General features: G+C 44.9%; 1 protein-coding gene and 1 long non-coding RNA gene across 9 annotated transcripts in view; one reads left to right on the forward strand and one right to left on the reverse strand.

The window, feature by feature from the left end:
* Positions 1–15,291, reverse strand: part of LOC113592192 (uncharacterized) — a 55,917-nt gene that overhangs the window by 2,749 nt on the left and 37,877 nt on the right. The window contains exon 3 of the long non-coding RNA XR_014125397.1: positions 3,432–3,512. This is a non-coding gene — a long non-coding RNA (uncharacterized LOC113592192). The remainder of the gene's footprint in view (positions 1–3,431; positions 3,513–15,291) is intronic.
* inhbb (inhibin subunit beta B) overlaps positions 1,660–15,291 on the forward strand; it is a 42,322-nt gene continuing 28,690 nt past the window's right edge. For 2 of the 8 annotated variants that reach the window (XR_014125391.1, XR_014125394.1), the window contains exons 1-3: positions 1,660–2,815; positions 6,958–8,414; positions 9,646–9,707. Coding sequence is in view for 2 of the 8 variants with exons in the window: in XM_027032965.3 (XP_026888766.3) it covers positions 2,431–2,815; positions 6,958–7,739 (1,167 nt within the window). In the remaining 6 variants the exon portion in view is untranslated. Of the gene's footprint in view, positions 2,816–4,195; positions 6,185–6,957; positions 9,274–9,308; positions 9,328–9,645; positions 9,708–9,864; positions 10,508–13,455; positions 13,475–15,291 lie in introns of those variants that run through there. The other 6 variants (XR_014125392.1, XR_003412284.3, XR_014125395.1 and 3 more) reach the window with 6 other exon arrangements.

The raw sequence follows: 15,291 nt of genomic DNA on the forward strand, positions 1-15,291 counted from the left end.
ATTTTCATTGTGGTGTACAATTATTTGAGACCTGGACAATTATTTGAGACATCTTTAAATTGCTTGTAGGCTAATCTCACTGGATGTACAGTAATAATTTGACAGTTATTGCCTGCTGTAGGCCTAGTTCTGAAATCTAAATGTTATTGTAAAGTTTCAAGCAGATGCAGGAAAGCATCTCTGAACAAAAGTGCAGGTTTAATAGACTAATCCAAAAAACACTATTCAAAATGAAGGTCAGACCAATCACAGTGGAAATATGGCAGGTAGAGGCAAAAAAGACCAGCTTCAACAGGAGCTAACAGGTCTTGAAGACAGTGGGCAAAATGCCAAATCCAAAATACAGTCCAGGGGCATAAAAGGGCAGAAACAGAAAGACAACTTGGTAATTTGCCACGAACAGAAGTGACCTCACACTGAGGAACTGCATGTGAGTTTTATAGAGTCCAGGTAAGGGTAAATGATGAATTTTAGGTGAGTAATTGCAGTGTACTGTAGTAAGAGATGTAGAGATTTCAAAATTGCAGTAAAGTACACAGAGTTTCCAGCGGAACAGCACTTTTCAAACAGAGGTCCTTCATCAGCTGCGCAAGCCAAATGTCTCTGAAGCACTTTGCTTGCACAGCTGATGAAAGACCTCTGTCCAAAACATTTCTCTGGAAACAGATTTCTCAATTCTTTTACATATTGTTTGTCCATTTAGGCTATAGGCTAGTCCATTTGTTACACATAAAACAAGAGATGCTTACGCCCCTGTTTAGGTGCACCATGTGAAATGATCTCTTGACCTACTAACCTGAATTAAATTGGCCCGACATTCGCTCAGTTAAGGCAGTTATTTTTAGAGTGCTTTCACGTCGACGTCTAGTCATTCTCAGATGTCTGTGGTTCTCTTGTATAATAGGCTTGTTTCGTCTGTCGTTACACACCTATTGCATCTATTGCTAGGTTACTGTAGTACTCCTGTAATGCTGATAAATATGTAAGTCGCTCTGGATAAGAGTGTCGGTTAAATGTGGCACATGTAAATTTATTGGATGTGATAAGGACAAGTAGCTAAAATCCCGGTAGAGTTCTTGCAGAAAAGATATCGGGCCAGATGATCTGACACGCATTATGTGGCATTATGTAGTAAACTCAAGAGAGGGCGCCAAAACACCAATGAAAAGGATAGTCTTCCCGGCGTGGCTCTGTATGCAACGAAAGGCAAACTGAACTCAGATAATAAAATTTCCAAACATAATTGCCGCAGATACATTACAACAAAATGAAAACCCAAGTTTCATTATTCCATTATTGTTTAAACTTTAGCGCATTTTGATTGTCCGAAGGACTGTTAAATTGAAAGAAAGCAGTAACCTGTAATAAAAATGTGATATTAACATTTTTAACCAGCCTTGATAAATTATTGATAACTGATCATTTTGATGGTGTTCACGTATGACCATGCTATGTTATAAAAGAACGCTCCAAATCGTTAGAGAAATCATGAGAGTGACTGAATGACTGACATCCAAAAAGAAAGTGTGATTTTAAAAGTAGAGCCTAGCATAGATGTCTAGCATATTCACCTTGGCTGGCCACATGAACTGTTAATCATATGCTGGAGTAGCTCCATCACCCGCAGTTCTCGTTTCCAGTTGGTGCAACGCCCCACGTGGTTTCAAGTATAAAAAAAGTTTCGGCGTGCGGTGGCTTTGCGTCGTGATTGCACGGGAGAAAAGACTTAAAGACAACATCCTTTCCACGAGGGCGCACGGTCTATGCGCATACGCGCAGGAACACTGGCATTCCCGACTGAGAGGAGACAGGAGGATAATGAAAAACATCGTTTAAAAAATTACAAACTGGCAATCTGGACTTTAAAACGAAGGATCCAGGAGAACACGTATTTGACCTCGTAGCGCTTCAAAGGAATAATAACTTGTTCAATCAGACGGCAGCTGGGCATTCTGAGTTATGTTTACCTTGCACATACCGTGACTGGGAGACTGACATGTCAGCCATAAGACCACCGTTGTTTCTACAAAGAATGAGGTTCTCAAGTTTTGTGTCAGCTGCCTTCGACTGAGGTTGAGTTTGGATGCTCGAAGTTAATCCCCATCACTAAACGGACGGGACTAAGTTTCTACATCCTTTAGTATGACAAAAGACATGGACGTCTCTCTAAGGTAACTGCTGGAGGTTTTTACCGGTTGTAACTTAAAAAAACAAAACAAAAAAAACAAAACAAAACAAACAAAAAAAACATTTCTTAAGTAGAATCTTAACTTATTTGTTTAGTTATTTTTAAGAACACGTTGTTTAAATATGTCATGTGGCCGCACAGCGTCGATTTACCTGGAATGACGGATTTGTAAATGCAAAGCAAACCCCTGGAGAAACTCAGTGCACTTAAAGACAATCGCCAGCCACCCCACTGAAGAGAAAATGAATATAATCGTCTTAGCAACGTGTTTTATGGTTTGCCTACTATCAATTCAGTGTGCACTGACCCCGGGAACGGAGACGCAAACGGGGTCCCAGGAGTCGTGCGCATCGTGTTTACTCGGGCATCCAGATGACTCTGACAGAAAAGACATAGACTTCCTGGATGCGGTTAAGAGACATATACTGAACAGATTACAGATGAAGCAGAGACCTAATATAACTCACCCTATCCCGAAGGCTGCAATGGTCACTGCATTGAGGAAACTCCATGCCGGCAAAGTGAGAGAAGACGGGAGGTTAGAGATTCCTAACTTGGATGGACAAGCCGCCTACAATAACGAGGTGCTAGAGGAAACGTCAGAAATCATCAGTTTCGCCGAGTCAGGTGTGTAAACGTTTCTGTCTAAATGTGACGTTACAGACCATTAATAAATCATCGTAATTTTCACATATATGGAACGGATTAATTTCTCAGCAGGGGTATTACTTTTATTGTCGATTTATTGTAACCGACGTTAAAATAACTTCTTGGAACATCTGGAGTCGTAGTAGTTTTACTAATGACACCGATAATTCCAGTCGCAAATAGATTGACAAAACTTTCACTGAACATAGCCGGAAAATCGTTACTAGGTTGCCTGAATGTAGACATGAAGTGGGCGTAAACACGGCAGTTAAATCACGGGGCATCAGGGAATAAAGAAAGATGTGAAGATAAAACTATTATGACTAATTTCTGTATCATCCAGCACTAATATGTTGTCAGAAGCCTTAATTTTAAACCTTACATAACAACCCTTTATTGCCTTAGCAACAGTTCAAGTCCTGGTTCTCGCTTCAAGACTAAAACTTTGCAGTGACATCACCACTTACAACAGAACCAAAAATTCAGATGGCCATTTATCCAGCTCCCAGGGAAATATACGGAGCTTGAAGAGTACAGACACTCTCTGACACATTCAGCACACCCAGAGGGATCAACACAGTTTTATATAGCTCACCTTTGTCTTTGTTGATATGGTGGGTAAGTGATGAATCCAAATATGCCTTAATTTTCTTTCTTCTAGAGATACTTTCAGTGACTGAAAAGAACATTGGAAAATACGTAAGTGAAAGATAAGACCTGATGTTTATAAAGGTGTCTTTCCTATCCCCTAGTCTGAAACACTTTATGCTACAGTTAGCTTGGACCATCCACAAACCCATTTCTGTACCAAGATGATATGAACACACTCATGACAAGGGAACAAAAGAGAGGTAATTATTGGTAGAGCACTGTACGTTCTTGCTAAACCCAATATGTCAACATTGGGAACAACAAAAAAAGAAAACAAAAGAAATCACAGAATAATGCATGAGACATTTGAGTCGTAGTGGATGACAGGGTCTGGGTTGGAGGTGGTGGTGGGGGGGGGGCTGCTCATATCGCAGTTCTGCAAAGAATGTTTTTAAAATATCAAAGCAAATGCAGGCCTCTTTGCATTTGCCCCCATTATTCATGACACCTTTGAACCTTTGAGCTGCATTGTGTCACGGATCTGGCTTCGGTCCCTGCTCTCTAGACCCCTTCTGCCTCAGGGCCAGCTGGCGCTAACCCCCAGAGCCGGGGCTACCAGCCAGGGCTTTCTGCTCCGAGCTGCACGGCCCTCCGCTCCACCTTAGGACACGTCCGTCCCGAAGAGGCCCCCGGAAATTCGCTTCACGGGCGACGAGCGAGCAAATCAGTGCCTGTGTGGCAGGTCAGGCCACACTCGAGGTAGGGCGGGATGCTTCCCTTTGCTCCGCCGCATGCCGCGATGGGCCGTTATTGGCCAGGGGGCGGGCTTGCGCCTCACACCCTGCTGTAGGAGAGTGGGGAGATGAAGCCTGCCAAGGTGCAGGTGAGGACAACTGCCAGTTTCACGTCTCCACTAACGCCATCGTACGAGCTGTTCCAGAAGGATTTGGTGTCCCGTAGCCACGGGAGCGAAGCGAGACATGTGCGCTTCTCATTTATCCATAGCCATTCGGACCCACTGAACTCTTCACGCCCAGTCCAGCACATGGAATTAGGCTTTATTATTTGACGTTAATAAGTGTGTCACAGTGTTCTCAGCATAAGAGAGCTTTTGCAATATGACCTGTTCTTTATAAGCAATATCAGTCATACTGCATCTGAATGAATCCCTTCAGGAACTATTTGTGTTGTTTTTTTTGTTGTTGTTGTTGTTTTTTATTGTCTGTATGTGTTTGTTTGTTTGTTTGTTTTTTACATCGTATCCAGTTGTGGAAATTAGATGCTGCCATGTTGAGAGACTGGCAAAGAATCAGAATCTAATCAGACAGCGCTCTGTATTTCTGGTCTCACTGATGTCTTGGCCAAGCAATTCATGTGAAGCATTTCAAGCATGAATGCGGTCTCCAGCGAGGCGCTGAGAACGAGCCACCTGCTTATATGGTCAAAAGTCCAGTTACCCGTGCAATGCTCGACATTCCTCACAAGGATTCCCAGGGGGGGAAAGTAGGCCATAATGGCTGTGCTGGCAAGCTACACCACTGTCTGGGAATGGTGTGGCAGAGTGTGGTCCGAGGATGTCTGAGCTGTTGAGTAATGAGTGTAGTGGATTACCAGCCGTGTTGTTTGTTGGCAGCACAGGTACGAACATGCTGCAGCATACATGAAGGAAAGACTGGCCCACCCAGGCATCCGCTGAGTCCTGGGACTTCTGTCCTCTCATCCCAGAGCTTCCAGCCCTGGAGCGTTCAGAGTTGGTGTACCAATGTAAACTCGCATGGCTGATTTTCCCGGCTAGCAGGTCGATAGCTGTCAAGCAGCTCTTACCCGAGTGACTGTTTCCGATTTTGCTGAGGTGTCTTACTGTCTTGTTCTCCACTTACGTGAGGACAGTTGCTTGAGCAAGCAGTCTGCATACTAAATTGTTAAGTGTTATTATGGCCTGTCTCACCTCTGTTTGCCTCTCTGAGATCACAGAAATGTAGACACCTTAACAGGAAAGGTCTGTCTGAAAAGGCTCAGTAAGACAGTGAAGTGTTAATGCAAGCCAATAATCAACCCATCTTTCCCTGGCCTCCCATGGAGTCGGACAGACAGTGCTGGGTGCCCATCTGTGGTCCAGCTCAGCTGAGAGTGGGCGCGCCCAATCAGAGTGTTGGCAGAGGGTCATGTGGCCACTTTCCAGGCTGCACTCCTCCCTCTATGCTCAGAGGGACTTTATATGCTAGTGGACATTGTTGTTCCAGTACATCATTCAGACCACTCCCTTGTGTGGATATATGTCATTTATTTTTGAGCAGGAGCTGTTGAGACAGGCATTGAAACACTTCTCTGCACAGGCCATGCTGGAATATTTATAACCAGGGGGCACACACACGAGGACAAAAACATGCACGGCAAATTGTTTGCTAACTTCTCTTTCTGTAACTCTCTTTGGGCTACTTTTGTGTGTGTGTGTGTGTGTGTGTATGTGTGTGTGTGTGTGTGTGTGTGGGGGGGGGGGGGGGTTGTTGTTTTTAACACCTGACACCACCTCTCCAGGGCTTTACTTTTGGCCCCCTTGGGCTTTAGCTGTGTGCCAGTGTGGGACTGTGGAGAGGCTAGCTTCCCTGCCAGAGAGCAGAGAGCCAGACGAGTCTGGACAGGGCCGAGTGCACGGAAAGCCGAAGCAACACGCGGGCAGGCAGACTGTCAGAGAAACAAGCCGTCTTCTGAGGCAAGCTGTTGACACTGACCTCACCTTCTCAGTTTGCAAACAAGGTAGTTTAACCATTTCGGCATGTGCCAGCAGTAAGCATCTCCACTACTTATACCAAGACAAAGATCACATGGAATATGATTAATTACACCATTCACTGCTAAGGTGATATCCGTAATTATCTGTTGGCTCTGGAAAATGGTTTTAAAAGGGGAAAACAAAAGCTCAACGTCCTGAACTTTTCAAAAGGCCGCACTATATTCTAAATACTGTTGTATTTAGAAAGTAGCTAGTGTCATGTAAATTGCCCTTAGTTTTCCTCATCATGCCTTTTATTTAAAGGCCACACGCTCAATGCTAAGCTGTGCCACGGCTGTCTCCTAATACCTCACAGGGTGCATTGTGCTGTCAGTCTCTGAGGCTCCGGGAGCTCCGGGTTTTCTCTACACTCACTGCGAACTCAATGAACCCCCCGGTGCAGGGCCCACGTCCGCCCCTGCCCCCCTGCATCTGCAGCCCATACCACAGGGCCAACTGGGCCCAGGCCCAGGGCCGTGTACAGCCACTCAGCCCAGGCAGCGTATATAAGCGAGAGTGAAAAATCATTGGAGGAATCTGGACCTGCCTGGGCTGTCATGTGATCAGCCGAGCAATGTTAGACATGTAATTCCAAATCCACCTCAGGTATAAATAAGCGGGAATAGATCTTCGGAATGTTTTGGCACTTTTACACTATAGCCTTCAGCCATGTGTCAAGTTAATGTCTTTTAATATCAAAGGAATGCATATGCTTAAAATTGTTCCTCTCTTCTTCTTTTTTTTCCTTACTGTATAGATGATCTGGCTTCATCCAAGTCGAGCCTCTTCTTCCTGATCTCCAACGAGGGGAACCAGAACCTGCATGTACTGCAAGCCAGCCTGTGGCTGTATTTCAAGCTGCTGCCCGGGGGCTTGGAGAAGGGTCTGCGGCGGAAGGTGATGGTGAGGGTGTACCACCCGAAGTCGGACGGCCAGACCAGGCGTGGCCCCCTGGTGGAGAAGCGGGTGGAGCTGAAGCGAAGTGGTTGGCACACCTTCCCCCTGCTGGAGGCGGTGCGGGCCGTGCTGGGCTCGGGCGGCCGGAGGCAGGACCTGGACGTGCACTGTGAGGGTTGCGAAGCTGCCAGTGTGGCGCCCATCCTGGTGGACACGGCCGACCCCTCGCACCGGCCCTTCCTGGTGGTGCGCGCCCGTCAGGCGGATGCCAAGCACCGCATCCGCAAGCGGGGCCTGGAATGCGACGGGAGCAGTGGCGGTCTGTGCTGCCGGCAGCAGTTCTACATCGACTTCCGCCTCATCGGCTGGAACGATTGGATCATCGCGCCGGCCGGCTACTTCGGGAACTACTGCGAGGGCAACTGCCCGGCCTACATGGCTGGTGTGCCGGGCTCAGCGTCCTCCTTTCACACAGCTGTGGTGAACCAGTACCGCATGCGGGGCATGAGCCCCGGCTCCGTGAACTCCTGCTGCATCCCCACCAAGCTTAGCACCATGTCCATGCTGTACTTCGACGACGAGTACAACATCGTGAAGCGGGACGTTCCCAACATGATCGTAGAGGAATGCGGCTGTGCCTGAGACCTGTTTGAATCTAGTCAGAGAACGATGCCACAAAAACTGTGGCAGACATATTTATGGCCCTTGTGTACCACATGCATATAGAAACATGTTATTATATGTCCACTCAGAGCATACAATCTTTGCATGAACAAGCGGTGGAAATACGTGATGGATTAGTGATTCAATCCCATCTAATGAACACAAAAGCATTGGAATGAGAAGGGAAAGGTTATCACCAAAAGTTTAATCTAGTTTGCCATTTCTAGACTTTAAAAAAAAATGGTGTCGTCCTCTCTTCTCTAACAGAGGCAAAAGATGGTTATGTCTGACTGTACCTGTGACAAGCTGGTATTGCCCATTGGAATGTGTTCTTCTCAGCACCCGTTCCAAGACTGGTAAAAGCACTGACATATCAACGTCCTATACACTTCAGAACAACAGCACTTCAACAGCATTTCAAAGACACTGACAAGCCATCCCTTTAAGGTGGAGTCCTCGGTAATATGACATCATGTTCCTCAAAGCAGTCCCATTACCCTGACTGAAATGACCTGTGGCATTGTTACGTATCAGTCGGGTAGGGTCAGCGCAGACCTGCAAGTGGCCATGCAGATGATGCCGGCACGCGACAGAACTGATTCCCTCGCCCTGTCTGTGTGGCAGACCGCCGAACCAAGGAGTAAGGTCGAACAGGTGAAGTATGATGTCATAGCTCTTTGGCTGTGAGTTTCAGTGGCACATAAATGCTGTCGGCACCATGTGCTCTGTGGAGGCGGTGTCATACTCACCAGCTGGCAGCGCAGGCACTTGCAAAAGCGCTCAAAATGCACAATTTAAAAGCACTTGCCTATCAAAATGCCTTCAAAAGGGCTCTCGAGAGGCGCCCCTCCCCTCATTCATAGTCCCGGTAATAAAAAGTGCCGCACAAGCTATGCAGTGTACAGTAATCCCGAACCACATCAGACTGAACGTTTTCACATGCTGATCTTTAAACTCTTAATAGATACTTGAAATCTGATCTTCGCTTGCTTTCCAAAGCGGATGATTGTTAAAATATTTGCACTGAAAAGTTGCGGAAAATAATTAAAAGACAAAAAAGAGATTAAAAAAAGGCAAAAAAAACAAAATGATATTGAGAAAGTTATTTTTATAGTAGTAAGCTTGATTTTGTGGAAATGTATGAACCTTATAATGGAACCAAAGAGGCCAATATTTTAGCTATTATAATATGGTGGCAAGGCCATTACAATATGTGTGTAAGATAATTGTCAATCCTTATCAAGAGGCCTAATCACTGTATCAGGGCACTACAACATGGATTCCATTTTAACTCTTTTCTTTTTCTTTTTTTTACTTTGTACAGCAAACCTATGAACCAGTCTTTTTGTCATTTAATTATCCAGTTTTCTATTTAATAAAACTTATTTCTAGCTGTTGTTACGAAGTTGATTAGATAAACATGCATCATCTCTGTACAGTTTATGTAAAAAAAAAAAATTAAAATATCCTTTCTTAAATATTTTGTAACTTTAAAATAAATTCTTACTCTGAATCCTCTGTGTTTTGTGTGGTTTGTGTGATTCATAGTGATTTAGGGTTTGCGACGGTAAAGCTTAGCTCCAGGGGTGCTGCTGGGGTTGTTAAAGTGGTCTGCTACCCAAAAATCACCAGGCACCAGAGCATCTTGGGTCAGAAACAAATTGTGCGTGATACCACACAGCTTTAGACTTCAAATGTACACTTGGAATATATTTCTTAAAAAGTGGATATCATCATAAAATTGGTGAATGTGTTACATTGGCATATTCAGCCATTTCTAAACAAGTATGATGTAAAAAAAAAAAAAGGGGGGGGGGTGTAAACATACAGACACGATGATGCAAGCAGAGAGTATTCCAAATATTCTTTTTTTTTTTTTTTACAGCTAAGAGACATCGTTTGAATTGGTCTGTCTGTGGTGCCAAGGATGACAGGCATGGCATGAAGGTAAATGTCTGAACAAAAAAAGTGCTGATATCTGTCATTCTCTGTGTCCTCTCAGCTGTGAGGCAGAAGGATTCCCACCCTTCAACATGTAGGCACATGGCCTGATTACATCAGAGTGGGTTCCCTGAAAGTTCCTTTTGTACACTGCCTTTTCTAGACCCTTGAGGCAGAGCTGCGAAAACAAGCTGGTATGTTGGAATACTTTAGGCCAACAGAGTGGGCCTGCACACCTACCAACAGAGGGAAATGTTTCTGCCGAACTCCAGTGCTTCCAAAACAGGGTACCCAGCCTAAGGACACTGGCAGGATAATTGCTTGAAATTTACTCATATTGCTTCTACCAAGTGAACCAGATACAAATGTTGTATGAAATAACTTGTTTGGGTCGGACATCTCAATCAAGACGAGGAATGGGGAAAGTCAGCTCGGGTAATACTATAGCGAGGTGACAAAGTGTTTGTGTGTGCGTGTGTGTGTGTGTGCGCATGTACATGTGTATGCCTGTATAACATGGGAGGGGTGTGTGTTTGTATGTGTGATCATACAGAGAATCTGAGCTGTCTCATCATGCAGTGCAGTGTTAGCGGTGCCGACATGGCTGCTGGAATGTTAATGACACTGTAGTGAACCCACACACACACACACACACACACACACACACATGCATAAAACACACATGCATAAAACACACTCAAGCCATCACAGACCAAAACACATAGAGTATTAAAAGTACCACTGAAACAGTGAAAGGTTAAAAATGTTTGGGGAAAAAGGCTTAAATAAAACATTGAACAAAGTCACTTTGACTATAATGTGCAATAAACATAGGAATGTTTTATTACAGCAGTTTGGGAAAAGACAATATTCCCATAACTTTACAATGACATTGAAGTATGGGGCACGACTAAAGGGTAACTAATGCGTTAGAAATGTACACCAAATGTATTAAGATAAAGAACTCCCTGTGTGCTTAAAAATGTAAAACAAAGATGAACAGATTGCATCTCCAGCCTCTCTATATACAGTACTCTTCTTACATAGTCTAGTATCATAGCAACCATGTATGATGTCAGAGGGCATTGGGGTTGCATTGTGAATCGAGTACACAGAGCTATAGTATGAGTGTATTTCAGCACCAAACGTCATTTTCAAGATATACCATATAGTATCCAAACAGGGTTAACACAGAGGAATTATTGGGTGTTTTACCTTACTTTTAAATGCAGGTAAATATTACGACCCCAGGGGCAATTTGAACCGGATCGACCGGTGCATTCTTACAAGGGGATTATGGGGTAGAGGGAAGGGCTTTAGGAGCCTGAAAGCATATTTGAGAGCCCTAATGAGCAGAAAATGCATTAATCCAATCATTCTCAGTGGCTGCACACCTTTTCCTCTACACATACCCACACCCACACACACACCCCCACACACCCCCACAAACACAACCACACACCCACCACCCCCCTTCCCTACATAACACACACACACACACACGCACGCACCTACCAACCCCCTTCTCTACATACACCCACCCACCCACATACACGCACACCCACAACCCCCTACTTTACATACCCCTACCCACACCTAGTTTATCAGCTCTCAGAAAATAACTGATAAAACACTGACACTGTAAAAACGTGTCCCTGATTAAAGAATCTTCTGCTGCAATGACTGTTTAAAGGTCGGAATCAAGCATTTTCAGGCTTTAAATGAGAGTCACATAATGAGCATTTGTCAGAGTGCTGCTTCCGAAGGTCACTATTCAGCTTATCTACCTTAATGCTATAGCAGGTTCACAAAAAATACCTTTAATGTGATTAAAAATGTCACAAGACCTCTGAGTGGTTAGTAAAATATTTTGCATGTGGCTCTGACACTGATCCTCTGGAAGTTTAGCTTGTATCGTTAAATCAACAACAGGCTTTGGGTGTAGAAATGTGTTAGTTAATTACCGCCTGCTTAGTGCAGTCTTAATGAACATGACAGCAATGCAAAGCATGTTTACATACATTTGTTTGCTTAAGCTTCACTAACTTTAGCACTCGGCATCCCTAAGGAAGTTTTGCCGAGAGGTCAAAGGGCTCTAAATTACTGATGTCAGTTAAAAATGGCCTTGTGTTATGAACAACCCCACGAGCCATGAGAAGTGTCCTATCAAGCCTCTCTTGCTCAGCGGTACTACCAGTGCACTAGACTGGTTTGGCTGCATACGCTCTCAGAGGATTGCAAGTTGTTTTTTTTTTTATTTAATTTGGCTGGCAGGAAAACAATCCAAAGTTTTAGTGGCTCTCTCTCCACTCCCTTCTGCTTCTCTTCTTCTCTCCCCGACATACCCCCTCCCGTTGTGGTGACCTTCTGACACTTAGAGCTCTGGAGTATAGCGAGGGCCACAAAGCCTTCATTTATGTCGCGCTCTACCTATAGCCCTGGGCTCAGAGATCGACAGGGGCCACCTCCACAGGGAGCCCGTGAGGGAGTTGCCCTACTGAAAGAGCTGATAGTGCAGAGTGTGGCATGAAAAAAGGTGACTGAGTTACTGCCACTGAAAGTCCACAGTTAGTCTTACCCCCCGCCACATTCTCCACAACTCCCCTAGTGTTGGCCTGCCACCTCAGACATCCTCGATGTCACTATACAACTGGACATCTTGTTGAGGCTGGCCTGGGCTTGGCAAACAGCCGGGACGAAACCAGGCTGTTACGTGGCAATACCCCCGGGTGATGAGATTAGCTTAACCTTTAGACAGAAATGGAGGTGAGGGCCGATTGGCGCTTGCACCGGAGTTGAAAGCGGGAGAGGGTAAACAGCTGGCCCTTTTGTTTGGCCCCGCAGAGTTTCTGCTTCACATTCATGTGATGCGGTGCATGCAGAGGCAGAAACCGCCGGAGACGGTGACAATGACGAGAGAGAATGAGGCCGATCAAACTGCTATGGGCTCAAGTTCACCGACAAAGCCAGCTGCCTCTCTGATCTCGCAGCTCGGAGAAAGAATCGAGGAAGTGAGCATTTGTTTGTGAGAACGTGTACGTGTACGTGTGCATGAGTGGGGGAATTCCATTCAAGGGGATTTCAGGTGTGGTTGAAGATTCATCTCAGACCACTTTAAAGCGAGCCATCAGCATGCCTGTGTGGTACATCACGGCTGACTGGAGTCTCATTATTTTGCAGCTGCCTTATTGTTCTGTCCTTAAGGGGCTTTTTTTGACTTGACCAAAATAGAGATGCAGTCCAGGGGGCGGAGGTGGTGTCTCAAGATGCTGCTGCTTCCATCACGGACCAGAAAAATGAGTTCTTTGTGAGCAGAAATTGATGTCAGGAAAGACATGTAAGAGAGAAGGGTACTGGAAGAGTAACGGAATGTCGCTTCAGGGTGACACGCCTCCTGATTAAAAGGGACCCTGACACAATGACACAAAGAGAGAGGCAACCCGATCACATGGTGAGAGAGAGCGTTGTCAAGTTCTTCAACTCTGAGAGTGAGATTTCCAACTCAGGACCAAAGGAATGACCCTGAGTAAGAGAAGGAGAAAGTTACAGATATCTTTTTTTTTAGTTACCTTCATTTTTTTTTCCCTTTGAAAGGCAGCAGCATTTCTGGAACACACAGCCTTGATTATCAAAGCATGTCTCAGGGTAACGCCAGCCCGTAACATCAACATGTGACAAACTGTGGTATCTGAATGTCAGTTCGAGGCTGGCTGACCTCATAGAAGAGTTCCCCCTTCCTCTGCCCCTCTCATAGAAAGGCCTGAGCTTGGATGAATAAATGGAGCATTGACCGCTCTGAACTGAACGAAAACCTTAAAAGGTATGCCCTCAATATCTATCAATATATATACCTTAACAGTGATTTTAGGGAGTAGATATACTCTAGATATGCCCAAGAATTTTGTTATTTTTATGTCTAATATATAATTTTAAAAAGTGTATCTTATAGATTAAATATACATGAAACAGGCAAACTGTATACAACCTGTAGTTTCCAAGTGGCAGAAACCTCATTTTGCATGTCTGTGACCTTGACATCTCATGCATCTCACTCCAAAACAATTTGAGAGAAAATTAAGCATTTTCAGTGGACAAGTACAAGTTCCTGGAGGAACTGGTGTCTCTAGTGAACATTTACCTTCTGTCTTATATCTGATCTAGCACAAGGAGATAAGGCTCCCAGGAGGGTATGCAGATGTTTGCTGGACTAGCATCAAGCGCGGTCCTGAGAAAAGGCCACCAAATCAAATTGCTGGGCTGGGTGCAGACCGCATGCCTCTCCCTGGGGGACAGAACATGAATCAAAGTCTGCGGTTCACACTTGACTCAAATGAATTTCACGGGGCGCTGAGTCGGGGAAGGGACAAGAGCCACACACGGCGTGGGATTCTCCGATGCTTCTGACAGCGATGCCCAGGCTGTGATAAGATCTTAAGCTTTTTCTCCTCTGCAGAGCTGGAGACATGCCGCACGCACCCAACAAAAGCCTCTGTTATCCCACGGAGCCCATTGTGTGAGTGTGTGTGTGTGTGTGTGTGTGTGTGTGTGTGTGTTATTCAAAGTCCTGTAAACACACTGATTGTTGACATATTCAGGTGCATTCTGAACATTCCAGAGAGCTGTGGCAAGCACTGCCGTGCAGGTAACAATTTAAGAGGAGCAAACAGAGACAGAAACTCCGTAAGGATCAGGACAGGGAGCAGAAAGCTACTCAGATACTGAATATAAGAGATCATTGTCTTTTGGGCGGGGTGGCAAGTGGTGGGGGTTCATCATAAAATGTGTCCACAAAAGCAGAGACATGTCTCTTTTTAACTGTATCCTTTTGTTTGGATTCAGAATATCCAGGTACCCATGCAGTCGTGTAGTAGATCCAGAGGCTGTGCAATCTTGTGAACTTCTGTGCCAAAACCTCCGCCCTGCCTCTTTCATTCATAAGATGGTGGCCTCCATAATAAGCCTGTGAACCCACTTGTTTATATCCCAATCTGCTGTAACCAAAATCCTGAACCACTGCCTAGCCTCAATCCCACCTGGGATTTATAAACCAGAGCCAAGTCTCACTCCCAGCTGGGATTTACAAACCACTGTCAAGTCTCACTCCCATCTGGGATTTACAAACCGTCTCACTCCCACCTGGGATTTATAAACCAAATCTTTCTCCCAGCTGGGATTTACAAACCGTCTCACTCCCACCTGGGATTTAGAAAACAATTCTCACTTCCCTCTGGGAATTACAAACCAATTCTCACTCTGAGCTGGGATTTACAAAATGTCTCACTCCCACCTGGGATTTATAAACCAGTTCTCACTCCCATCTGGGAATTACAAACCATTTCACTCCCACCTGGGATATATAAACCAATTCTCACTCCAACCTGAGATTTACAAACCATCTCACTCCCACCTGGGATTTATAAACCAAGTCTCACTCAAGTTTCAAGTATCAAAGTTTTATTTGTCATGTACATAGTCATACATAGTATAACTCGCAGTGAAATGCTTTTGTGACTGCTCTGTCTGAGCTGAGGAGATACAGGGATACAATATATGTACAATACAATATGTATATATACACAATGTACAATGT

This window comes from Electrophorus electricus, chromosome 9, assembly GCF_041902795.1.
Source record: "Electrophorus electricus isolate QZ-2024a chromosome 9, ASM4190279v1, whole genome shotgun sequence".
NCBI classification, from domain to species: Eukaryota; Metazoa; Chordata; class Actinopteri; order Gymnotiformes; family Gymnotidae; genus Electrophorus; species Electrophorus electricus.